This window comes from Pollachius pollachius (assembly GCF_949987615.1).
Source record: "Pollachius pollachius genome assembly, chromosome: 11".
NCBI classification, from domain to species: domain Eukaryota; kingdom Metazoa; phylum Chordata; class Actinopteri; order Gadiformes; family Gadidae; genus Pollachius; species Pollachius pollachius.
This window is the reverse complement of record NC_136944.1, coordinates 12,198,340-12,223,763: the sequence shown is the minus strand read 5'-3', so window position 1 is coordinate 12,223,763 and position 25,424 is coordinate 12,198,340. Positions and strand designations below refer to the sequence as shown.

General features: G+C 42.8%; 1 protein-coding gene across 1 annotated transcript; it reads left to right on the top strand.

Moving 5' to 3' along the window:
• The first annotated feature begins 351 nt into the window (after positions 1–351).
• aclya (ATP citrate lyase a) lies at positions 352–24,448 on the top strand. The gene is made up of 28 exons (XM_079746906.1): positions 352–485; positions 1,765–1,943; positions 3,512–3,634; positions 5,652–5,714; positions 6,183–6,373; positions 8,421–8,500; positions 9,258–9,388; positions 13,062–13,180; positions 14,263–14,399; positions 14,478–14,539; positions 14,641–14,758; positions 15,105–15,259; positions 16,025–16,118; positions 16,667–16,808; positions 17,155–17,323; positions 17,741–17,845; positions 18,089–18,285; positions 18,984–19,065; positions 19,474–19,584; positions 20,000–20,127; positions 20,428–20,521; positions 20,825–20,979; positions 21,619–21,769; positions 22,010–22,153; positions 22,509–22,622; positions 22,757–22,839; positions 23,178–23,254; positions 23,344–24,448. Exons 2-28 carry the CDS (start codon positions 1,785–1,787, stop codon positions 23,436–23,438), a joined length of 3,279 nt encoding a protein of 1,092 aa, XP_079603032.1. The 5' UTR covers positions 352–485; positions 1,765–1,784; the 3' UTR covers positions 23,439–24,448.
• The last annotated feature ends 976 nt before the right edge of the window (positions 24,449–25,424 follow it).

Below are 25,424 nucleotides of genomic sequence, written 5' to 3'. Positions count from 1 at the left end.
CTGCATCGCTGCATCTTCCCTTGAATGAGCTTGATAAAGATGTGGCATTTAAAGTAATTCACTGGGCAGCTATGCGTTTCGGGCAAGGAAAAGTTCGTGTAAACATCACTGAATTAGTAATCCCTCACTGTCATGCAACTATAATTAAAAATAGTGTGCGGCAATGTGTGTGAAATTTAATGTGAATAGAGGTGAACAATTGCAACCAATCACGGAGAGCTTTGGGTCCTTTCCCAGCTCTCTCCACGACCTATCGGAGGCGTCGGCTATGTGAAGCAACACATAGCGCTGTGCTGTTTGAGCCAATCAGAAAGCACGAAAAACGTGCGTCTATCGGTCGATGGGAAACAAATGACATGTCCCACGCTTCGCTCGGCAGATGCGCACCTGCTAAACCCGGGAATCCGTGCTGTTCACGATCGACTACCACATCTCCAAGACCCAGGGCTTCACGGAAAGCGGCACTGTCGTTCTTCAAGAGTAAGGTAAAGGAATTCTTCTGATTGTTTTTCTTTTTTAAACAGCTTCATTGACTAGTCGGTCTCAACTCACGTTGTGAAGTCTGAGCAGGTTCTGAATCAAGTCATACGGGTCTGCCAGCTTTTACTGCTATACAGTTTGACTTGAATTCCATTTGACTTGAGCGCCATAAGTATAATAACCCTATTTGTTGTAGCGTCCTTCATTATTTTTTAATACTACTTCTTAATGATTTAAATTTCTCGTTCTTACCCGTTCTGTTAAATTGATCAATGTTTCCAGATGTTTACAAACCATTCATCATCTGTGTGCTCTAATTGTAGACCTACGAAATTCAGAATGGTTGTGTTTTCGTAGGGCAGTGTCATTTAACAGTCCCGACGGAAAGGAAACGAATGATCTGGCCTTTTTCCGTTGAGTTCTCTTTCTCTCTTTCTCTCTGTCTCTGTCTCGCTTGTTAATCATGTTAAGCTGGCATGAGTCCAGCAGTTTGGAGTCATAGGGACGTTCTCGATCAATACTGAGAAAGCTCCACGACACATCCATTAATCACTATAAAGAGGCACTGTACAGCTTGTCCGATGTCTCCCGTTGACACTGCATCGTTGCTTTTTGGCTTTTGAATAATGACCCACACAGGCAACAACTAAATCCAGTCAGACGAGCTGTTGTCTTTTAATTCTCAAATCCAAGTTTAAATACGGGGTATTTTAATTCACTCTAAGGTGCTGACTATTATTGAGGTTAAACCACTATTGATTAACTTTGGCATTTGTCCAAAGTAAGTGGACAAATGCTTAATGGGAGATGGGTTAGGAGTGCACTAGTTAGTCCATTCATTGTGTATTTTGAATGTTTATAATCATAATGATCCGAATGCACAGCTTAAAACCTAGTCGATCTGAATGTTCAGTTAACCACGTCGTTAACGGGTTAGGAAGGTGATAGAAAGGAGCCTGATGCAATATCAACTGTGGTCGTTTCTCTCTTTGATCACAAGCATGTTTTTGTGCAAGAGTTACCCAATGCAACCTTGAAACGAATGATAGCTCTGCTGCCCTTGGTCAGATTGTTTTATCATTTTATGACTTGATATCTGGTGACTGTTGTAGTGCTTTGAAAGGACTGTTGACTGGTTAATGACACAGCTAGAGTGCCTTTCTATTGCTAAGTGAAACAAACTGTAATTAATTTACGGATTTTGGTTTGACCGTTTCAATTAGCTTCCAATGTCTTTCTTTGAATAAATGTTTTTCTTTTCTTTCGCCAACGGTCTGATTTCAGGTCATTACAATCTGACAGTCATGTCGGCCAAAGCAATCTCAGAGCAGACGGGGAAGGACTTCCTGTACAAGTACATCTGTACGTCTGCGGCTGTCCAAAACCGGTTCCGCTACGCAAACGTGACGGCAGAGACAGACTTCGACCGACTGGCCAAGGAGCACCCATGGTTACTCACAGAGGTGAGGTTCCATCAACATCTGGTCCAGTAACCCCCGTTAGGAACCCATTTAGTTTTGTTTTTTTAACCCTTATTGACGTGACGATGAATAGTCAATAAGGCTCAATTTGTGGCTGTGGAGAATAGATGGCCACAGAAGCCGAGTATCTTGTGGAATATTGCGTAGAGAGTTTTGCTTGTTCTATATCCTCAATGCACCATTATTAACATCTGTAGTTTGCAATTACTTAGTAAGTTAATTGTGTCTGAGGCAGGGGCGTAGGAATGAGTTAAACATTGGGGGGGGACACATATCGGAAACCTGACAGATCCGGTATAATTTTTAGGTGGGACAAATGCGCCTGTCTCCGATATTGGAGGGGACACGTCCCCTCTGTCCCCCCCGGTTCCTACACCCTTGGTCTGAGGTAACAATTCTGCTAACGAGCAACAAGAGGCCATTCTGTCAGCTTCTTGGCGTAAATGAAACCAAGTAGAAGATGGACTGGGACCGCCTACATGGGAATATGCACTTGCCTTATTGAACCAGCGGTAATGGAAAATAATAGCCTTTTCCTTATTTCTAAGTATCACTTCTTGCTTGGGTCTTTATAATCAGTGGAATCTCCAGATGGGACTAGATATAAGTAATGGATGGCTAATTAAATGACAGTGACTCATCTCCCAGGGTTTAGTCTTCATCCTTTCCCCTCCCTCTCCACTGCACTGCATTTTATCTCTGAGCTGTATAAATGGGCTGTGGCAGGACAGGGGGCGGGGGAACGCAGATAGGGGAGGAGAGATGATGGCAGTAGCACAATTGATTAGGAAATGGCCTCTCCCCCCGCCCCCCCCTTCCATATCGTAATGGCTCCAATCTCTTTAGTCACTCTCAATCTTCCAGGTCACTGAAGAGAGGTCACAGGCTTGCTGGGCTGTGACTGGATGTGAGGGGGATCTTCGTTCCTTATTCTTTGTTCATCCTGTCGGCTGTCGTTTACTAAAATGTTGTCATCCACTCTAGTGTACGATATGATTCTTGAAGGCAATTATAAATTGAAACTCATCAATTTATTTCAGAATGAAGGTATAAATAATGCAGGTCAAATCGTCACTTTATGTCAACAAGACCTTGTTTTTTGAGGGTGTATAAAATGGAAGACTGTAGGGCACCCAACCATTTAAATGTAGGCATTTAGCAGACGCCTTTATCCAAAGGGAAAAAATTGTCACAAGGCACGTCTCACCCTCTGCAACGAATTTAATTTGGTTTGGTCTGAGATAGACAGCAAAAGGTTAAATTTACAAAGAGCCAGGTACTCTTGGATACCAACTGTAATAGCACTTTTAACAAATGAATGAGCATGATTTTATCCTCTCACATTTGCAAACAAACGTTTCTGTAATTGTAATTGTTTTTTACTAAAACCAATTTGTATTTGAGCTCTGATTTACTTGCACAGTGGAATCTATTGTTTATAAGACTACTTGGGTGTTATGTGTGCCTGCTGCAATATAAATGATCCATGAAGAATGATAAAAATCTTCTTCATCTGAACTGGGATGTTGTTTATGTTCTTCCTTTTCCAGCCGCTGGTGGTGAAGCCCGACCAGCTGATCAAGAGGCGGGGAAAGCTGGGCCTGGTTGGCGTCAACCTGGACCTGCAGGGAGTGAAGGCGTGGCTGAAGCCACGGCTCATGACGGAGACCACCGTATGTAATTCAGCAACCCCCCCCAGCCCAGTCCCCTTTACCTCATTAATAATCAGTGCTTGAACTGAAAGTACATAATAACGGGCTGCGTGCACGGTACGTAGAGCGATTTGCCACATTGACGGCCCCTCTGAAAATCGGAAGAGTGCGAAAGCACCACGGCACAACGGTGTCCGTGTATGCCGTGGCCGTGCGTCATGGTGCGTGGACTGTCAATTCACCAGGGGTGTGTCATTGGCGACCATTGATTACACTTTACACTGGCTTGTCTCTCGAAACATGCCTTCCTGTCACCATCTCTGCGGTGCGGAGAGCACAGACAGACAGACAGGCAGACAGGCAGACAGGCAGGCAGGCAGGCAGGCAGACAGGCAGACAGGCAGGCAGACAGACAGACAGACAGGCAGGCAGACAGACAGACAGACAGAGTTCTGGGGTTCACTCCCTATTTATCTTATTTATGTACATTCACACACACCCCTTTGACAACAACTCCTAGAACATTTACATTTTGGTACTATGGCTTTGGTCTTGCAACTTGTGATGGGGACGTTTAATTATTAAAACATACTTGGAGAATATACATTTTCTTATTTTTTCTTATTAACATGCCGACAATGAAAATATGCCTAAATTGTGGTCTAATTTGAAACTTGTTCGGCTTGCTTTAAAGTTCTATGTGAACGGTTCAGAGGATACCCATAAAATATTTGTGATTAAAGTTAATAATAATAATAATAATAATAATAATAATAATAATAATAATAATAATAATAATAATAATAATTGATCAGTTTTTTATAGCGCTTTTCTAAATACTCAAAGACGCTTTACAAATAAGAAAGGAATACATACAGACAGTACAGACAATCAAACAAAAGGGAAAAAATATGCAACACCACAACAATAGGCAACACATTAAGAGAGCGGGAGAGAGTGGAAGATGGCGGAGGATGATTTGTCAAAGATATAAAAGAGACATTTTTGCCAATATCTGCTCATAGACGTGGGGTGTGTGTGTGTGTGTGTGTGTGTGTGTGTGTGTGTGTGTGTGTGTGTGTGTGTGTGTGTGTGTGTGTGTGTGTGTGTGTGTGTGTGTGTGTGTGTGTGTGTGTGTCTATGAGCTGTAAGTAGGAATGGAATGTACTGGATTTATCCAGTTTGTTACAGTGGTCCTATTTGTTCAGCACACAGTCAAATAAAACCCAGATTTCGAAATTGTAAGAAATTCATGCTCATATTTGTCAACAATTATTTTGGCAGTACAAGCCTGAAATTGAATCATGAGAATTCATTATAACTTGACTGTAAGTACAAACTGGAAACCATATTTTGGCAACAAAAACACAACACTTATTTAGGTATTGTCTGAAACGTTATATTTGCCTTGGCACCATCAGTTATTTTAATATAGCCAACAGGAATTCAGTTGTATGCATAGCAATTATATTTCGGTTGCACATTTCTATTTCTTTTGAAGAGGTCTTGGGACCATTTTCTTCTTATTATCTTTTCCCTGGAGAGTTAAAGGTTGGAAATGGAATTTCATCTATAGGTTTATCCTGAGGCTCTGAGATGCTATTATTTTTCTGTCCCTTCATTTAAGTCATACTCTCTCTGCAGTTGCGTTTTGCAGTTCAACGGCTGGCTGCACTTTGCAAGCCCTTGGTAACAGTGTTCCCAGTGGCCTTTACCGGAGATTTGATGACAGCCAATCCAAACTCTCTGACAATGTCACTGTTATATTCCTGCCTCCAGTGGCATAACAACCCCCCCCCCCCCCCAACCTTCCTTGAATCCTGTCTCGATTTCTTCAAGTCCTGTCTCTCTCTGAAGATAAACAATGGAGTTTATTTTCAGTTGTTGCTTGTCATTTTAAGGTAGCAAGAATTTTCAGTTACAGATCCACAACTTCTGGTCTTCCTGTAGTAGTAGTGTAAATGTATGTATATATATTTTTGAGTTTCAGCTTGGATAATTGGTTGTGAAAGCATTTTGATTCAACTGTGTTTCGTAGGTGGGAAAAGCCAAGGGGATTCTGAAGAATTTCCTCATCGAGCCATTTGTCGCCCATAAGCAGGTGAAGCAACTCATTATATTTTATAACATATTAAAGTGCTTGACAGCATTAATCTGTTATTGAGGGTTATCAGTGTGCGCATTAAACATCAGCAAATGATGATCCACATAATCTATCAATCTTATGTCCTTTCAGTCTATCAATTTCCTTCTATTCTTTCAAGCCGTTTAATGGTTGGATTCTATTTTCCCTCCTGGGTACGTAGCTAAGCAGGTGTCCAATTACCGCACATTCATGTGGCCAAGCCAGGCCATTCACATGACAGCGTGTCAGACTTTGAGGAAATACAAATCGAGAGGGGCTGGAAATTAAGACCACACTCCTACAACCCTGACCTTTTCCAAAACTGAGCTTATTATCTGACTTGGTATTAATTTACTTTTGGACATTTTCAAGGCAAGATTTTCTGTAGGTGTGTTGTATGTTATGGTTATGGTTATAATGTTCTCCCCTTCCCTTATCGTTCAGGAAGAGGAGTTCTACGTGTGCGTGTACGCCTCGCGGGAGGGCGACTATGTGCTGTTCCACCACGAGGGCGGTGTGGATGTGGGTGACGTGGACGCTAAGGCGCAGAAGCTGCTGGTGGGTGTGGACGAGAAGATCACCGAGGAGGCCGTCCAGAAACAGCTACTCAACCATGTCCCCAAGGACAAGAAATCGTGAGTTGTACCTGATCCCGCAACAGGCTTGAGTGCTTCACTGAGGCCCTTTGGTGCATTGTGAATTGAATCCATCTGAACCAGAAGCGAATTCTACGTATGTATGTATGTATGTATGTATGTATGTATGTATGTATGCATGCATGCATGTATGTATGCATGCATCCATGCATGTATGCATGCATGTATGCATGCATGCATGTATGCATGCATGTATGTATGCATGTATCCATGCATGTATGCATGCATGTATGCATGCATGCATGCATGCATGCATGCATGTATGTATGTATGTATGTATGTATGTATGTATGTATGTATGTATGTATGTATGTATGTATGTATGTATGTATGTATGTATGTATGTATGTATGTATGTATGTTATAACATATACACACAAAAAGCACCAGCTGTGCTTGAACAAGGTTTGGTCATCTCTGCAGTGAGAAAGAACCTAATGTCATTCGGCAACAATATCTTATACATTTTTTGAAAAACTCAACATCACTCTGACGCACCAAGTGTTCAGTAGAATAGGGCGCAGGAGCGTGTATCTAGTCTGACACACAGGCAGTGGGCCAGCGACTGGGATGAAATATGGCAGTGCAGTAAAAGGTTTTGCATCTGGGGCCAGTAGTGAAAGGCACGGACGTAGTTGTTCCATCACTGTAATGAACCCCCCCCCCCTTTGCCCGCTCTCACTTGCGTTCCCTTGACAGCACCCCCCCTCCAGGCCTCCCCTCTCCCCACCCCGCAGTCCATTACCAAGCATGCTAACATTCAGAACACGTCCCGTCTCCTCTGGGGGACAGAAGCAGTCCCGCCCACGGCCCAACCTCTCCTCTCTGGGCAGCAGGTACTGGCTGGAGTCCCTGTCTTGGCTGACATTGAGATGGATAGCCCCCATTCACAATGCCACGCCCTTGGAACACCTCGCTTTACAACCATAAACCAGCATCCCTTCATTGCTAAATGGAGCCTTGGGATGCTGAGTCATCACTAGGCGAGGGAGGATGTGGAGGAGGAGAGCTACCAGTGTCTCCCAGAGGGGGGGTATCAGTCCTGCTGACAAGAGGGGCCAGACATGGGTCACAGAGGCTCTGAGCTGCCAGTAGCCAGCTGACGGACAGGAGGGCAATAAATTGCTGAACCAAACCAGATCTCCCCACCCCTTCTCTATATCTCTCCCGCCCTCCCTTGTTGCTATGTTTTGACAGCTTGTGGGGGAGGGAGTAAATTGCATTATTTTTCCTTCTTCCTTCTTCTATGCAGCCTGTTGTTTTGGTTGTTGCTGCTGCTGCTGCTGCTAAGAACATTAAAGTGGAATGGGGATGAGGAGGGAAAAGTATTTGATTTGATAAATTTCCTGCTGACGGAGAAGGGAAAATATGAGACCAATACTGGCTGACATTTTGATAGTCAAAAGCAATTGTATTGACCAGACTAAAAGAAGTCTGGAGGGGAGGAGGACGTGTGATTGGACGTCCTCAGAAATAGTCTGGGAGGTAAAAGGACATGTGATTAGACAGCTACAGAAGCAGTCTGGAAGTGAAGAGGACTTGCATTTGAAGGTCTAGCTAGGCTGCTCGGTAGCATCTGCAGTGCTATTCCTCTCCATGCCCACCCACACTTACCAATACTATAGGCAGTGTCAAGGACCTTCCAATGAGGAAGATCCTTGAAACACTGACATTTTTAATTGCCACTGTAAAGTTGTGATACCTAATTTTTTTATAATCTGACTTGGTGAATTACATTTTTTAATATATTTATCAAACTTATTTTTTTATAATACCAGTTTGCATCTTTAAAGTGTTTTGGGTCAAAGCTAGAGACACCAATTTCTCTCAAGGTTTCTGTACAAGGACTAAACAAAATAACTTATATGTCTAACAATGCACTTGACTGATCGGTTCACAGGTTCTCCATGTTGGTTATATTCTTGAATATCGTAGGGCAAATATCAGTCACCTGTGTTTTAGGTAATATACCTTTCTAAATCCCAAAATACAAGAACTCTGATCCATGAACTCTATGTCCCTGCAGTGTCCTGGCCAGCTTTATCGTGGGTCTCTTCAACTTGTACGAAGAGCTCTTCTTCACCTATTTGGAGATAAACCCACTAGGTAGGTGTCTTACTCTGTACTTTTTTCGTTGTGAGTTTACCACATCTTTACAGGTCTGCATCATAAAAGGAAAACATTGGTTTATTTATCTTCATGAATATGGCATGATATTATGAAACAAAAATCTGAACATGAAAGAGGACATTTAAAATAAATAGCATAATCCATTAAAGAACATGTTGATCCTTGAGGGAAAGATGAGTCAGAAATGCTATTTGTATTTATTTTTTTACACCGAAGGGACCAGGAAAATATTAAATAATTCATGTCCAGTTTACCGCTGTTTGATGATGTTCTTTTTAATGAAGTCATCTGGTATTAGCAGCTGTTGCTAGGGAGACATGGGACTTAGAGCAGAGACCTTCTTTCATGTTTGGCCAATCTGTATGTATTTGAAGTTATTTTATCCTTTTCTTTCAATATGTAAAAATAAAAATACTTTTTTTTTTTAAAGCTCACTGCCATTATCAAGCATTAATTAATGCATTTACGTTTAAAGCAAAACAACGTTTCTCTTTTCTCAAATGTTTTATATTACTTATCTCAAACATGAGTTTGCGGAGTAAACAAGTAAAGACAAGAATGTCTGTTTGACTTACTGTAAGTATCTAAACTGGCGAGAACTTTTTCAGGTGTCTCCAGCAATATTTTTATATAATTGGGGGAAGTGGCTTTATTTTGGATCACGTTTTACTGTGAGTTGAACTTTCCCAAAGAGTATTGGCCCTTCTGTCCCCCCCGCCCCCCCCCCTTCCAGTGGCTACCAAAGACGGCGTGTACGTTCTTGACATGGCGGCCAAGATTGACGCCACGGCCGATTACCTATGCAAAGCTAAGTGGGGAGACGTGGAGTTCCCGCCTCCCTTCGGCCGAGAAGCCTACCCAGAGGTAACGTCTTGCTGTCTGTCTCTCTTTGGCCAGAAATGTCCCTATACATCCAGTCTGTAATTAAATCAATGAACATTGCAGTTAACTAATACTTTCCAAGCAGATGCATAATGCAATAGCTAAGCTTGACAAAGCACATTATATGTCTGTACTATTACATTTTTTACTAATTTTATCAAAGAATCCAATATTACCCGGTTCTTATGTGACTATTCGACCATCTACCTGCATCCTGTTCGCATGGAACATGGGAAAATTAAACCGGAGTGCAACTCTGTATTTAAATTTAGGACTGCTATGTTATTTCCGATGTTCCAGAGAGGCCGTCAATGAGGAAGTGAAGAGTCTCCTCTCCACAGTGGTTAATCAGTCAGAGTCAGCTTCGGATAGTGTTCCTTGGTTTCTATGGCAACAAAAGAAAGGCCCTCAGCGGTAAAGGTCGTCTAGAGCCTACGGTCTGTTCCTGATTTATAATTGCAAATGATGTGGGTTTTTTTCATAGAGCTGCACTCATCCACTTTGATCTATCAAAGAGGCTTCGCTTCTTAGGCCTCGTGTCCATGACAAGCTCAAGGAGAGCCCAGCGTTGATGCTGTGGTGCATTCCTTATGGCAGAGCGTTGGAACTTAACCTAGTGCCACGGTGCCTTGGGATTCTGGGACGCCTATTTTCCTATTTTAATTTCGCCATGAATTCTAATATGTTGAATTTTCAATAATGACTTTTCGGGAAATGTTCTCCAGAAACAAATGTACATTCCAATCTAATGTGTTAATAAGAATTAAGAAAATAATAGTTACTGTTGAATTAATTACTAATTCATAAATATACAACTATACTGCCAGACATCTGTTCATAAAATCCGAACTAATTACCTATTTGCTCTACCTGGTGATCAGCTGCTGATGGTGCAGAATCAGCTCAGCCCCACCCCAGCCCTGGAGCTGGCATCCATGCTTATCATGGGTTTCATACACAACCACACAAGAACACAAAGGCCTTCCAAACAAAAGCCTCAAGAAGAGAACACAGACCATGATCACTGTAGAGATTTGTGTGTAATAATAATAATAATAACAATGATACACTTTATTTGTTTAAAGGGATGATATCATGCTTTTTCAACCTTTCCCTTTGGTTTAGACTGTTATATGAGGTATGTATACATGTTTTATGTCTGCTAAGTTAGAAAAATCTAATTCCACGGGGGAGTATTCGTGCCCACCGAGAACGCCCCTCAATAAGTGCGTTAAACAGCTTGTTTGTGCTCAAACTTTATTTTCATAAAAGTGTGCTACCCACAATGTTGACAACTTCTCGGATGCAAATTTGCCGATGCATGCACAAAGCGTTCGACCAATCGCGACAGAGTGGCGAAAGACTGAAATTAGTTTGGCAGAAATGAACAGTGTGAGAATCATAAGGGGTATTTTTATCATACAAATGCAATTATTAACCCAAAAAAAAGCATGATATGGGATCTTTAAAGCACCTTGTGCTCGAACACGCACAATAAAAGGAATCGCACACACATTTAAACATGAAATCAATGGAGGCAGGGATGAGTTGATTAGATACAAACCAATAAATATATAGGTAATAAATGATCAGGGATTTATAAATGATTACTCACTTGTATGAATGCAATTGAAAAAAATAAAAGAGGAGCATTTTAGAAAGATTGAAACCACAAGCCTGCTGTATATTTGGCTGCAAAGAGATTTAATCTATCCTAAAAGTGTCCTAAAATGTATATATTTAAATTTTATAGTCTGGTTTCTTCACCGGCTTGCCCGGCCGCTCTTGAGTAGCAGAAGGGTTTCTCTTATTGAGCGGCTGTTGCCTGGAAGGGAAGTGGTGGACTGGTGGGGTTCAGTGACAGCAGGTGCATTTGATTGGCTGTCTCCCCCCCAGCTGTGACTACCTTTCACTAACTCTCACAGGCACTTCTATGCATCAGAGACACTGTACTGCAATCTTAGTCCCATCAACATTTACATTTTCAGCACGTGAATGAGGCTTCGTGCAGTTCAGGAATGTCAGTGGCTCAACGAGATAATGCCTTGTACTGGTGGACCTTAGGTTGAGAGTTCGAATCCTGATTAGAGCATTATGAACAAGCTGAACATGACATTCTGTCTTTGCCACTCATTTAAGAAACAGTCACAGGCACAGTATTGCATTAAGTGGAACATCTTCATCAACATCTTTCCTTCATAATTATATGTCATATTTATATATCTTCCATCAGTGTGTTCTTGACTTCCAATTTTGCTCGGACCCCGTTAATCACCGCTTGTGGTTATCTTTTTATATTTGAATTTGATAATATGACATTGGATCTTCAACATAGTAATCTATGCCATTTTATCAGTGTTGTAGAAATAAGACTAAATTATTTTGCCTGTCTCCACCAAACGTTCCACTCTGCTTGTTTTTTGATGTGGAAGTGCATTTTAGTATACTCTTCAAACTCAAAACCATACGTGTGTGTCTGTGTGTGTGTTTGTGTGTGTGTGGCTCGTTCTGGGCTTTCGTCAATTTGAATGCCCGCATCCGAGAGGGGGTTAGGCTTCCCGGAAACCTATAGCATAATGTCACAGTGTGTCACGCATTTCATGTACAACATAGATTCATTATATACGGCTCATACACAACACAACAATGGCACTAAAAAAGTATCACAAAGTTTCAGTGGGACGTAACCATGGGATAACACACCCCCCCCCCCCCCCCTTCCTACAACTCTCAAGTCTCAAAATGTTTGCATTGTGTACTATTCCTTTGGAAATTGGACACTTGCCATGTCCCAATAATGTGCCTGCTGACTGCAATCAAAAACCTTTTTAAAATACAATTTATTTTAGAAGCATATGATTTCAAGGTTGTTGAAATAGCTACTCTCCAAAGAGTAAAAAGTAAATCCAATGCTCTTACAAAATAAAAGAAAATACAGTATCTGTTGCTCTCGCAGGCCTGTAAGCCTCTCAAATTATTGAATTTGGTTATAATGGCAAAAATTAATTTATTGAATGGCCTACCTGTCTGTGTACCTGCCTACCCGGCTACCTCCTTGCATTCTGCCCATACACTCATTGCACATGACCGCAGTCTTCCACAAGACTAGGCTAACCTATTGCTTCACTCCCTAGACAGAGGTGAGATCAAGGAGGTGAGACACTTCGTTATCACTGGTTCACTCTACTAACCTTAGCTAGTCTCTCAAGGCCAGCCTTTCGATACTGAAAGTGTGGGACACGGCGTTGATGGCCTGTGTCAAGAATGCCAACTAGTCAGAAAGAGGTCTTGATTGACATGCTACTGTCACCAATCAAGGGCCGTACGCAGGGAACAGTGCTTGTGTAAAAGCAGGTGAATCAAACCTGAATTTTTAAAGGTGATTTGTACCAATTCCTCGGCGAACTATCAAAAAAACGAATGTATAGACTGATTAATCCCATGGATGTAGATATAACAATTTACAGCTCTGTGACTGACGATAGTGACAGCGAATGAGAATCGTGTCTTGAATTCCTTGACGCTGGCTTGCTCCACTTGTCCTGAACCTTTGACACATAGAGCTAGTCACACGGTGACATAGTGCAAATCAACAGAAGAGGCTGAGACCGGAGCCCACCTTGACCCCCTGACCTCTTTCCTTCGGCTCTCGCAGGAGGCGTACATCGCAGACCTGGATGCCAAGAGCGGTGCTAGCCTGAAGCTGACCCTGCTGAACCCGCGGGGGCGGATCTGGACCATGGTGGCCGGAGGAGGGTCTTCTGTGGTTTACAGGTAACCGAAGGGGACGACCAGGGGGAACACCGCTAGTGCAGTGGGTTGTTAAGGGCTCTTTATGGTCCATGTTCCCGCAACGCAATGACCACGCAGACCCTTCGACGCAGTCGTGAACGTTTTATGGTTCTGCGTCGGGTTTTAGTAAGGGGACCAATCACAGCCCTTGCTGCTGCGTCGCTTCGACGGAAGGTTACGATTTTTGGGAGGCGCACGTCCGACCCTTGCGGTGGATGCAACGAGGGTCCTCAAGGACGTAAGGGGTCGGTAACCCCTTTGCCTTGAGCATGGAACCATAAAGAGCCCTTTAGACTACTGCTCTGATCTGTGTCATGCATGTCTAGGGGGGGGAAGAGACACACTCTTTCAGAGGTGGACCATTTACGCTTATTTTCAGAGTGTTGCCCTGCTGCCTGTTCCGCAAGTCTGTCTTGATCTATACACAGAGAGTGAATGAAGCTTCAATTATTTCATACTTTTGTATAATATTTAAATACACCTTATTTAAATAAGGTTCTTTATAATATAACGCAATGTTTTAATCTGCTTGGTTATTTAATACTGCAGAGGCTGACGTCTACAGAGATAAAACGCATCCGGTTTTAGCACTCATAAAGCAAACCTTTGATGGCACACAGAGAGAAATGGGTGTTATTCAAGCAGCCCAGCACTAGACTTTCTGCTCAGCTGTTGGCTCTAAATGAGATCCTCTCTCTTTCTCTCTAATGATGACGTTCCGCCAAAGGATTCTGCAGGAATATGCCCAAGACTCCGTCTGTCGGGGGGCGTGAAAGTGCAACTTTCATACTCACAGACTGTGACTAATTATGCCCACTGTGTATGGAAAATGAGTTTTTTTGTTTACACTGAATCACTGACTCAAAATGTAGGCTTGTTAAATTGTTGATGGGTTGACTACACACACCTGTTTGGTTTGGGCACTGCTAATTAGAATCGGGTTCATTTCCCCAGTAACTGTACACAAGTGTGTAATTATCCCTATAGATCAACGTTGTTAACAAAACCCAACTTTTATTTAAAATATATATTTGGGTTACTAACTGAAAACACTCCTCCCATAGTGACACGATATGCGACCTGGGCGGGGTCAACGAACTGGCCAATTACGGGGAGTATTCCGGAGCGCCGAGTGAGCAGCAAACCTATGACTACGCCAAGACCATCCTGTCCCTCATGACCCGAGAGAAACACAACGAGGGTAGGATGTTCCCCTTTGCATCTTGAGATGCTGAATAAGTACATTTAATTATTTAACCCCGGCCATTTCCTTTTGCAGGAAAGGTTTTAATCATTGGTGGAAGCATTGCCAACTTCACAAATGTTGCCGCCACATTTAAGGTAGAGTGAGTCAATTGTTCCCCCACATTTCACTGTCAAAATAATATTTAACTTTTTTGTTTAGTTTTTCCAAATAACATGTTCCTCTGCGTCATGGGCAGGGAATTGTCCGGGCCATCAGAGACTACCAGGTGCCTCTCAAAGAGCATGAGGTCACCATTTTTGTTCGTCGAGGTGGACCAAACTATCAGGAAGGACTGCGGGTGATGGGGGAAGTGGGTGTGTACCTCAAACCTACTGTGTGTGTGTGTGTGTGTGTGTGTGTGTGTGTGTGTGTGTGTGTGTGTGTGTGTGTGTGTTTGTGGTTATTAATGCGAAAGCGAGAGAGTGAGAGATATGGCACTTAAGTGGCTATGGTGCTCCTCTCCCAGCCCAGAATTCTAAGTTTGATTCTGCCCATGCCTGCAGTCTAACTGCAGGTGCCCTTTTCTCCTCTAGACTTTTTACATTTTTTTTACAATATGTTTACAATTTTTACAATATGTTAACTTCTTCTTGGATAACTTCTTTGATCGATTTTCTGATCTGCAATTTAATTGGCTCTTAAATCTTTGTTGTTCTTCAGGGAAGACAACTGGCATCCCCATACACGTCTTCGGCACCGAAACCCACATGACTGCCATCGTTGGCATGGCGCTGGGCCATCGACCAATCCCCACCCAGCCCCCGGTCGCCGCCCACACTGCCAACTTCCTTCTCAATTCTAGTGGTGGCTCATCGGTATGACTCCGATCTTCAACATGTTCCTTTTTTTTTATTTTATATCAATAACCCGTCAAACTTATGAATCATCCCACCATTATTTGAAATCCTAATAAGAAAACCACTACTGTTCAGCAACGGTGAGAGTAATGTCCTGTATGGCTGTCTGTGGCCCTGGGCCACGCTGTAGGCTGGTCAGTTTGCAGTTTGCAAAAGGCTCTTTTGTACAGAGACTTACAGGCGGCTTTGTGTACTTCACTTCTCCCTTTTAGTCAGGACACAATGAACCACTGCTGCTGCTGCCCGGAGGCTTCCATTAAAAATGTGCAGTGAGGTGGCTTACAGAGCTCATTCTCCAAGTGCATGTACATGCCTGCCTCTGTCCTAGCCTTTTCTTTTTCTTTCTTTCTTTTTTATTTGCATATCTGTACAACATGTGGTGATTGGGACATAAGTGCATCCTCAGGGATGCATTTCGACATACTCTGGTAGCGACCTGAAACTAAAATATAACCAAGCTGTATCGATTGATTCACACGGCTGCAGAGGAAGCATATTAACTTCAGGGACTCCACCTTGAAATTTGATGACGCCTGACTGTCTGTATGTCGCAGAGTGAAATACTTGAAGAGAAACTGAGGAGTGTAACATAAAACGTTTACCATTTTTGCATCACATAAGGAAACCAGGCTTTTTGCAAAGTAATGCAAAAAGCCTGATGTTCTACAGAGAGTGTGTGTAATGCAGTCTGTTGGATGTTGATCTGGGGCCTCTCATGTCCAGACTCCTGCGTCCAGCAGAACCGCCTCCTTCTCTGACAACAAAGTCAGTGCTACTAGCTCACCTGCTAAGAAGCCCAAGACAGGCACAACCGCTGGTAAGAAGTTTAAATGCACTGCGACACTCACTCACTCAAACCGTATCCCCTTTCGCTGCTCTTCCTTTCTGATACATTGCGCAAGAATGCATTAAAATAAAACGGAAACGTCTGTTGTAGTTTAAAAGCTCCACCCTTTGGACGACTGAGATGTTGCAGCCTAAGTCTGATCTCCACAGTAACTATCATTCAAAAACGCATGTTTAGAAGTTTATTAGTAAAAAGCAAGCAATCTTTTGAAAACAAATGTGGGATTTAGACGTGGCAATAGATTTGGACCAGCCTATACAAACCCTTAGGATGAGTGAAATGAAATGGAGTGCCCTTTGTTCTAAATCAGTTTCCTTACGAAACGTTTAATCCCTGTATAGTATTTTTATCTTCACGCTCAAATCTTAACAAACAAAATCTTTGAATGAGGGGTTCAGGATTGGTATTAAAGACCAACATGGCGGTCTAACCCGGACCCTAGTAAATCTCTCGACTTTTGAGAAAATGTGCGGTAAAAATCTTAAATGATCTTTTCTCTCTCCAATTTCTGTCCACAGCCAAGGCAACCAACCTCTTTGCCAAACACACAAAGTCCCTGGTCTGGGGCATGCAGACGCGGGCGGTGCAGGGCATGCTGGACTTTGACTACGTCTGCTCCAGGGATGAGCCGTCGGTCGCTGCCATGGTCTACCCCTTCACGTGAGTCGGTCTTTAGCTGGGACGACTCGGATCTATTCTCTCTTCTGTTTCAAACTTGCATTTGTATTAATCTCGGAAAATTATGTTTGTTTGGCTGTGTATTTTTTTTTTAGAATCTGTGCCATTTGTTCCTCTATTGTATTTCTGTATTGTATCTTATCTATACTGTCTTTTGGTTACTATTTTTTTCAATATATATTTCTCCTTTTTCATATGTTCTCAATGTATTACAAAGGAAGAAGAAGAAAAAACTAAATGTTTTAAAGAAAGAGCTTTCCTTTTCTCTTTTATGCAATGTGCAATACAAATAAATCCAACTTTTCATGCCCTGCCTGTTGAATGCCAGTGGGGACCACAAGCAGAAGTTCTACTGGGGCCACAAGGAGATCCTGGTCCCGGTCTACAAGAACATGGCCGACGCCATGAAGAAGCACCCCGAGGTGGACGTGCTCATCAGCTTCGCCTCCCTGAGGTCGGCTTTCGAGAGCACCATGGAGACCATGCAGTACCCTCAGGTAAAGACCCCCAACATTCCACCCGGTCAGAGGACTGCCCTGACCCATCGGAGCGCTGGTGGTTGGGGGGGTGGCCTTGGTGCTTAGGGTAGTGATTCCAATTCATGGCCGTGAGATGAAAACATGTTGGCTAATTTAGAAAATCGATTGTAAAATATCCTCAAAAGCAGGCTTTTCAAGATTATGTTTTACCATTATATTACCTGTTTTAACTCCCCTCAGTTATATACATCTTGCAAACACTTGTATATGATACCACTTGTATATGATCCAGTTCCTAAATGATTAAAACGCTGTTTTTTTTGTCCCATGCTACTAATGAACTTTTATTGAAATGCATCATGTTACCAAAGCAAGTGGTGGAATGCTGTTCTGGTCTCTAAAGCTGTATATGTCTGGGATGGTCTTGTCTTTTAGATTCACACCATAGCCATCATAGCGGAGGGCATCCCAGAAGCCCACACCCGGAAGATCATCAAGAAGGCAGACGAGAAGGGTATCAACCTCATCGGGCCAGCCACGGTTTGTACCTGCTGGCCAGCTGAAGGCTTCATGGATTCAAAGAAAAATGACTTCAGTTTATTAACAGGCTGCTTTCAATTACGTCAGCCATGTTGCAGCACATACAAATGTGCCTTTTCTGTTTATCGGCTCGTACAATGATGTATGTATTCGGCATGTTGCGCGAGGTGTTCTCCCTAGTGGGATCCCAATCTGTGTACCCGGTGTCATGGTGAGACTCCCTGTTCCATGTGCGCCCTCCAGGTGGGTGGCATCAAGCCGGGCTGCTTCAAGATCGGCAACACGGGGGGCATGCTGGACAACATCCTGGCCTCCAAGCTGTACCGGCCCGGCAGCGTGGCCTACGTGTCCCGCTCCGGGGGCATGTCCAACGAGCTCAACAACATCATCTCCCGCACCACCGACGGCGTCTTTGAGGGCGTGGCCATCGGAGGGGACAGGTGTGTGTGTGTGTGTGTGTGTGTGTGTGTGTGTGTGTGTGTGTGTGTGTGTGTGTGTGTGTGTGTGTGTGTGTGTGTGTGTGTGTGTGTGTGTGTGTGTGTGTGTGTGTGTGTGTGTGTGATGTCAGCTTTATTAATAAGAGAGGGTGAGGGATATAATGCCTCTCCAAGCCAAACGAGTTTCAATCTCCCCATGCCTGCAGTCTGACTGTAGGTGTCCTTCAGCAATATGCCCGTTCCTCTTCCTAGAAAACATCTAGGAATTGCTAACAAGAATATTGATAACAAGAATAATGCATAGCAAATATTCAAGGTTGCATGACCGCAGACGTTGTCGATGAATCCCCTCCCCCCCTCCTGCTTTGGAACGGTGGGTGCAGCGTTTGAACAGAGTGCATATTTTGAGGAAAGGTGAGGTGGAGTTGGACGCAGAAATCTTTGGGTTGACTGCGGTGGTGACAGTTATTTCATTTTATTTGGTCAGGCGCTTTTTTGCTCAGTGTAACTGTGTTTGCTTCAGCAAAAACTCTCCAACTGATGTCTTTCCTGCAACCGCCTTATTGGTAGTGTGTGAAATCACGTGCCAAAGACGACGTCGCCTGGCAGGGTCGACTTGCCGAAGTAACGCCAACCCGTCGATTCGTCTAGTAGACTATCCGACCCCTAGAAAATGTTATGGTCTGTTTCTTGTCCCCCAGGTACCCAGGCTCAGTGTTCACGGACCACGTGTTGCGCTACCAGGACACCCCAGGGGTCAAGATGATCGTTGTTTTGGGAGAGGTGAGGGGCATTGGTTAACACACAGGACACTTCCAACCAGATCGGACAGATATTCCTAGAAACAGCCATCACAAACACACCTCAAGCTTCCGGCTGAACCATTTTTTAAATGTGTGAGACTGTGACACCTTGATTGGTGGGCGTGATATATCGCAAAAAGCTGCGTAACTTTCCATTGATATGCGTAACGCCACCCAATTACACAATTATCCTGAAAGGTTTTTCAAGGGTGCGTGATGATTGTTGGAAGACCTCCCCCAGCCCCGCCCATTTCCTTTTTTTGCCAATTGGCTCCCTACAAGCCAGGCCAACGTTCAAGAGGCTGATTCATCGACGCTGGTCTGGTGTATGCTCTTCTGAGCACATTTGCTGTTGTTATTCCTCCATGTTTTTCTTTATGTTCTGTAGATTGGAGGAATGGAGGAGTACAAGATCTGCCAGGGGATCAAGGAGGGCAGGATCACCAAGCCCGTGGTGAGCTGGTGTATCGGAACCTGTGCCACCATGTTCACCTCAGAGGTAAGGGGGTGTGGAGGATAGTGTTCTGATCCAGTTTGGATTTTTGGAACCATTAGGGTCTTTTCCGCTTATTTTTCCTACATGATTCGTTCCATCATAGTATCCTTTTATCCTTGTATCCTAGTATCTTTATTTTTATAAAGATATATTTTTTATATATTTTGTATTTTGATAAATCTTTATTGGCGTCAGTATTTTTCTTCCCAAGTTTGAACGTTTTTTGTGTGATCTGATGAATAATCATATTGAGGTCATTTTTTTTGAGGGTCTATATTAAAGAGTTCATTATTTGCTTGATTGTTCTTTTTTTTCTGGTTAGTCATTTCAAATATATCATTGTTATAAACAAGCTTAACAGTAAAAACCTCTCCCTCATTTCTATTCACTGGTGTATTTATTCTACCCCTCCCAACAGGTCCAATTTGGCCATGCCGGAGCATGCGCCAACCAGGCCTCAGAGACAGCCGTGGCCAAGAACGAGGCACTGAAGGAGGCCGGAGCATTCGTCCCTAAGAGCTTCGACGAGCTGGGGGACCTCATCAAGTCAGTAAACGAATGATCACATCAGTCAGTGGATCATAAAGGTTTTCTAGTCCTTGAACCATTATCATACTTCCGTTTATTTGGCACACATGGAATTAACTTGGGACAAGGAACTCATCTTTTCTGCTACACAAAGACCCCATTACACCTGGCTATCGAATGCGAAAAGGCAATCGGATATGAATAGGTTATCGCCAAAACACACATGGATAACTTGGTGTAATGGTTTCATGAGCCATGTTGGTGCAGTGTGAATTCTGGCGATGGGCTAACCTGGTCGTGGTCTTCATCCCTGTGCAGGTCAGTGTATGATAATCTCGTGGGCGAAGGCGTGATTGTGCCAGCAGCCGAAGTACCCCCTCCCACTGTACCGATGGACTACTCCTGGGCGCGGGTCAGTAGACTCAAGTACCACTTACATATTCCTTTTTGCTGCGGAGGAAATTTTATGTTTGTGGTTAATTCTCATTGACCATCCACTGCTTTACATTAATTCATTCAAAGATCAGACTACACAACATTTTGGTCTTAAACTATGGTCAGTGAAATAAGGCGATGATTGCGTCATAACATCTTGCCGTGGCTTGGTCTGGAGACGGGGCACACAACATGTTTGAGCGCCGTGCCTGCTGTCCTCGCGGAAAACATGTACTGATGAGAAAGAATATTGTTCTTGTGTCTCTCTGGCCGCCTAAAGGAGCTGGGTCTCATCCGTAAGCCGGCCTCCTTCATGACCAGCATCTGTGACGAGCGGGGCCAGGAGCTGATCTACGCCGGCATGCCAATCACGGAGGTGTTCAAGTCGGAGCTGGGCCTGGGAGGGACCCTGGGGCTGTTGTGGTTTCAGAGGAGGTCAGCAGTATTCCACCGTTGGACATCATTCTGAGAGGATAGAAGCTTTTTTTATGATTAATATTTTATTGGCATTTTTGATTGCAAAAAGTAACTGTGTGTGATGAGAATTATTTGAAACTTCTATATGAAAAAACTAGTATTATACTATTTCGATTACAAATTGAAGACAGACCTACAATAACATTCAGCAACTCTAATGACAATGATAAAAAATGAGATGCAGGATGAATCCGAAGATAAAGGTGGAAGAGTATTATGGTATTTATTGCGGAGTAATCATATCCTACACTCAGCAACCCAGTCCTGTTCACTGAAGTATTTTAAGTCGAATTCTTGACTATATTGACGTTCCAGTAATGTCCTTCAGAAAAAGTCTGCCAACTGGCAGGCTGATATAACTATCAAACTTAAGGTTGGACAGTAGCGCGCCAGGGGGAATGCCAGCTTGGTGATTGGCTCCCGCATTAACGTATCGAAACTAGAAAGAAATGTATTGCTGTTCTCCAGACCCAGACCCAGGGCAAACTCAAATCGCCGGCACAATGGGCGGGGCTACCCAGTCTACCTTTTTACCATACTAAAAACCAAACATTCACTTCATCAACACATGAAGCCTGTTAATGTCTACCCCTATAGGCTACCACGCTACGCCTGCCAGTTCATCGAGATGTGTCTGATGGTGACAGCCGACCACGGCCCCGCCGTGTCCGGCGCCCACAACACCATTGTGTGCGCCCGTGCCGGGAAAGACCTTATCTCCTGCCTCACGTCTGGCCTCCTCACCATTGTAAGACCCCCTGCCGCTCTGCTTCTGCACGCAGGGTTTACCTGCACACACGCTAACAACTACACTCTCAGCCAAAAGGTCCCCGGTTCGATCCCCACCGTCCACAGTCTAGCTAGTCTATGTCCAAACACATAGCCCCTACCTGCTTCCTAATGACATGAATTCACCGTTAATCTCTTTGGAGATTAACATTCTGCTTCATGACGACCGGGTCAGCACTTTGCTATGGTTGTTATTTAGGGAGACCGGTTCGGAGGTGCCCTGGATGCCGCAGCCAAGCAGTTCAGCAAGGCGTTTGATGGTGGCATGCTGCCCATGGAGTTTGTCAACAAGATGAAGAAGGAAGGGAACCTGATCATGGGCATCGGACACCGGGTCAAGTCGGTCAGTAGCCGTAGCATCTTTCCTTTTTTGGGGGGTTTTCTTTATTAGGTCCAGAAATGGATCACCAGCATCACGGAAACTATTCTGAATTAAAATAAAACTGTGCTCTTATAATGTCGAACCGTGTTTTCATTAGATAGTAGATTCTGATAAAAAATGATGTGGTGTTTGGCTCTCAGCTAAAGGCTCAGGGTTCAGTCTCCCTGAAGGATTCAGTAGGATGCTGAACTCCTAACCTGCTCCTTACTGACATGTTTCTCAAAATGTAACTGTATATGATTATAAAACATGCAAAAATGAAAATAAAAAGACTGAATCGTTATTTCCTACCTTACCTTTTTCGGCACACACTCAGATCAACAACCCAGACATGAGGGTCCAGATCCTGAAGGACTTTGTGAAGCTGCACTTTCCCGCCACGCAGCTTCTGGACTACGCCTTAGACGTAGAGAAGATCACCACTTCAAAAGTAAGACAGAGGGACCACACAATAACTCTGTTCTGTTCACCGCTACAGTCCAATACTGAACCACTTGAACTCATCCATTGTCCCATTGTTTTCTCCTTGCTTTCTTCTTTTGTTGTTGTGGTTTTTGGAAATAGAAACCAAACCTTATCCTTAATGTGGACGGTTTTATCGGCGTAGCTTTTACGGACCTGCTCAGGACCTGCGGTGGATTTACACGGTACAAGAACTCCTTAACTTAAAATCATTATTCAGGTATATTTTATTTTGTTACATGGAACTTGGAATATTGGTGCAGTCAACCTTATTTATTCAAGAAATAAAACGATTACAAACTTACAAATAACAATAAAGAAAGAAAACGTAAAAATACATATATCAGATCAATTCTATGACAAAGGAAAAACTAAGTTAAAGTTGTTTGAAAAACTTGAATGGAGGAATAACAAAATACACATTTCAATGTAGGAATAGCAAAAAACACATTTGTATCGTGCATGCATATGTATCCAGCCTTCATTGAGTGAAACGCTTCTGATATATTTACCTACTCCACAGAGATGAAGCGGACGAGTTTGTCGAGATCGGAGCCTTGAATGGGATCTTCGTCCTTGGACGCAGCATGGGATTCATCGGTGGGTTGTCCCTCCATTCTCTACTCAAAAAGGCCTTTCTTTTAGGGACGTTCTTTGAATAAGAATGATTTTTGTACCCATTATTTCAGGACACTACCTGGACCAGAAGAGGCTGAAGCAGGGTCTGTACCGCCACCCCTGGGACGACATCTCCTACGTGCTCCCCGAACACATGTCCATGTAACAGTAACATGTAATGTAGCAGACCCATCTAGCCGGCCCTGACTCCCCTCTGCTCCCAGTGGCCATCACCCTGACCCTTAATAATATAACACTGTTATTGTTCTCCAGCCTCCCTGGAGTCGCTATGGCAACTCTCCAGTAGGCCCTGCTGTATTCATCTAGATGGGGCGTATATACCCAACAAAAAAAGAAACACAGGGGGAAATGTGTGGTTCTAGTTTGTACAACCTATTGTGCTGCAGGCGTAATTAAACTGTAATGTGCCATTCAGACAAAGCTAGCCGCTCTGAGCTTTCAAGATAATGTGGGCACCTGTCAAAATAAGCCGAAACAAGTACCCTACCCTCCTGACCACAAATCCTGTTGCGAAGACGTGTTTTCAGGATTTGGTGTTCCTTAGCAGTGTTCATCCCTAGTGTGTCTCTGATTAGTTGAAGAAAAAATATGCTTTGACGACAACATTGTAATTCTATAAACTAGCATGTCTGTATCTCTGACTATTATCCAAGTGCAGCACTCTTGTGTCAGTGTCCTATTAGAAACATGAGCTCTCCGTAAGCTGGAAGCTTTTAGTGCAATAATATGTAAAATGTATTGTAGATCAGAGCTTTATTTATATATGTACATGTACATTGAGATCTATCAACACTGTAACATAATCATCGTTTTGTGATCATTTTGGGACAAGATTGCATGCAACATTGGACCACTTTCTCTGTTATTCCTGTGGGGGTTGCAGTAGTTTTATTCCATAAATACTTTTGTTTTATCTGTTCAGTTGACATTGTTCTCCATATTTTGCATCTCAAGACACAATACTGTAGTCCTGCTATCCTTAAAATGATTGTTAGCTCACTCTTTCTTGTAGAGATGTTAGAACTTTTTAATGAATAGTGTGATACATGTCATTGAACCATGTGAACTGATCTGAACCATGCTAATCATAGCTAATTTCGTTTCACCAGTGTTGTAGTGTGACAAAAGGTTTTGTATAACTCTCATGTAACCTTATGTGCCTGTTTGGATTCATTGTCTGTATAAATAATGAAAATAAATCAGATCATCAAAGTAATGTCCATTCATGTACACAACACAAATTAATCAATTAACTGATTGACGTGATCAGGATGTGAATTCTAAATATAAAAAATATAAGATTTTTATATCAAACATCTATCTAAGATATCCTATTTATGTAGGCAAGTGACAAGTGACTATTGTATTAGTGACAGAAAACAAATAAATTGAAAATGTAATTATTAATCCAACCATGAGACTCCCGTGTCGAATTTGGTACAAAAGCATGCCTAGACAAGTGAAGTGATATTTAGAGTCTGTCTAGGACTAGGGCAATGTTGCCTTGCCCTGGGCCTTTACGACGATGATGTACGCATAAGACCATAACAACCGGGACGATCGAGAAGCGCTGAGCCTTCAACCGAGTGTTGTCGTCATAGGTGAGGTAACGCCTTTCGCATACTGCGCATGTCAGATGTATATCTGTTTACCAAGATGAAGTTTGTTTAGTATTCGACCTTCTTCAAAATTAACGCAGATAACTATTGTCTTTTGTATAATACATTTCAGTAGGCCTAATAATAATAATGATTGTTATTATATTTGTTATTATTCAATAGAATTACAATTACAATTAAATATTCAAGGTTAAGGATCAAAACTAGCAATACATTTTCTTCCCTTTTTATTTTTGCTGTTACCCAAATTATTTTTACCCAAATGTTTTGGGAATTCAAAATATAATTTGCCTCCTGGCAGATTCATAAACAACCAAGATATACGTTTCTACACGACATCAACAACTGCTGAAAGTGCCTTCATAATTGATTTGAGGAATGAGCATTGTTAATAATCTCGCAAAATATTTTTTTATTGTATTAGACCCCGCTTGTCCAATACAAAAAAAATGTATGTCTGGCCATAGCTACATCGAATCATCGAATGCGAACCTGACTTTATATTTGATCCA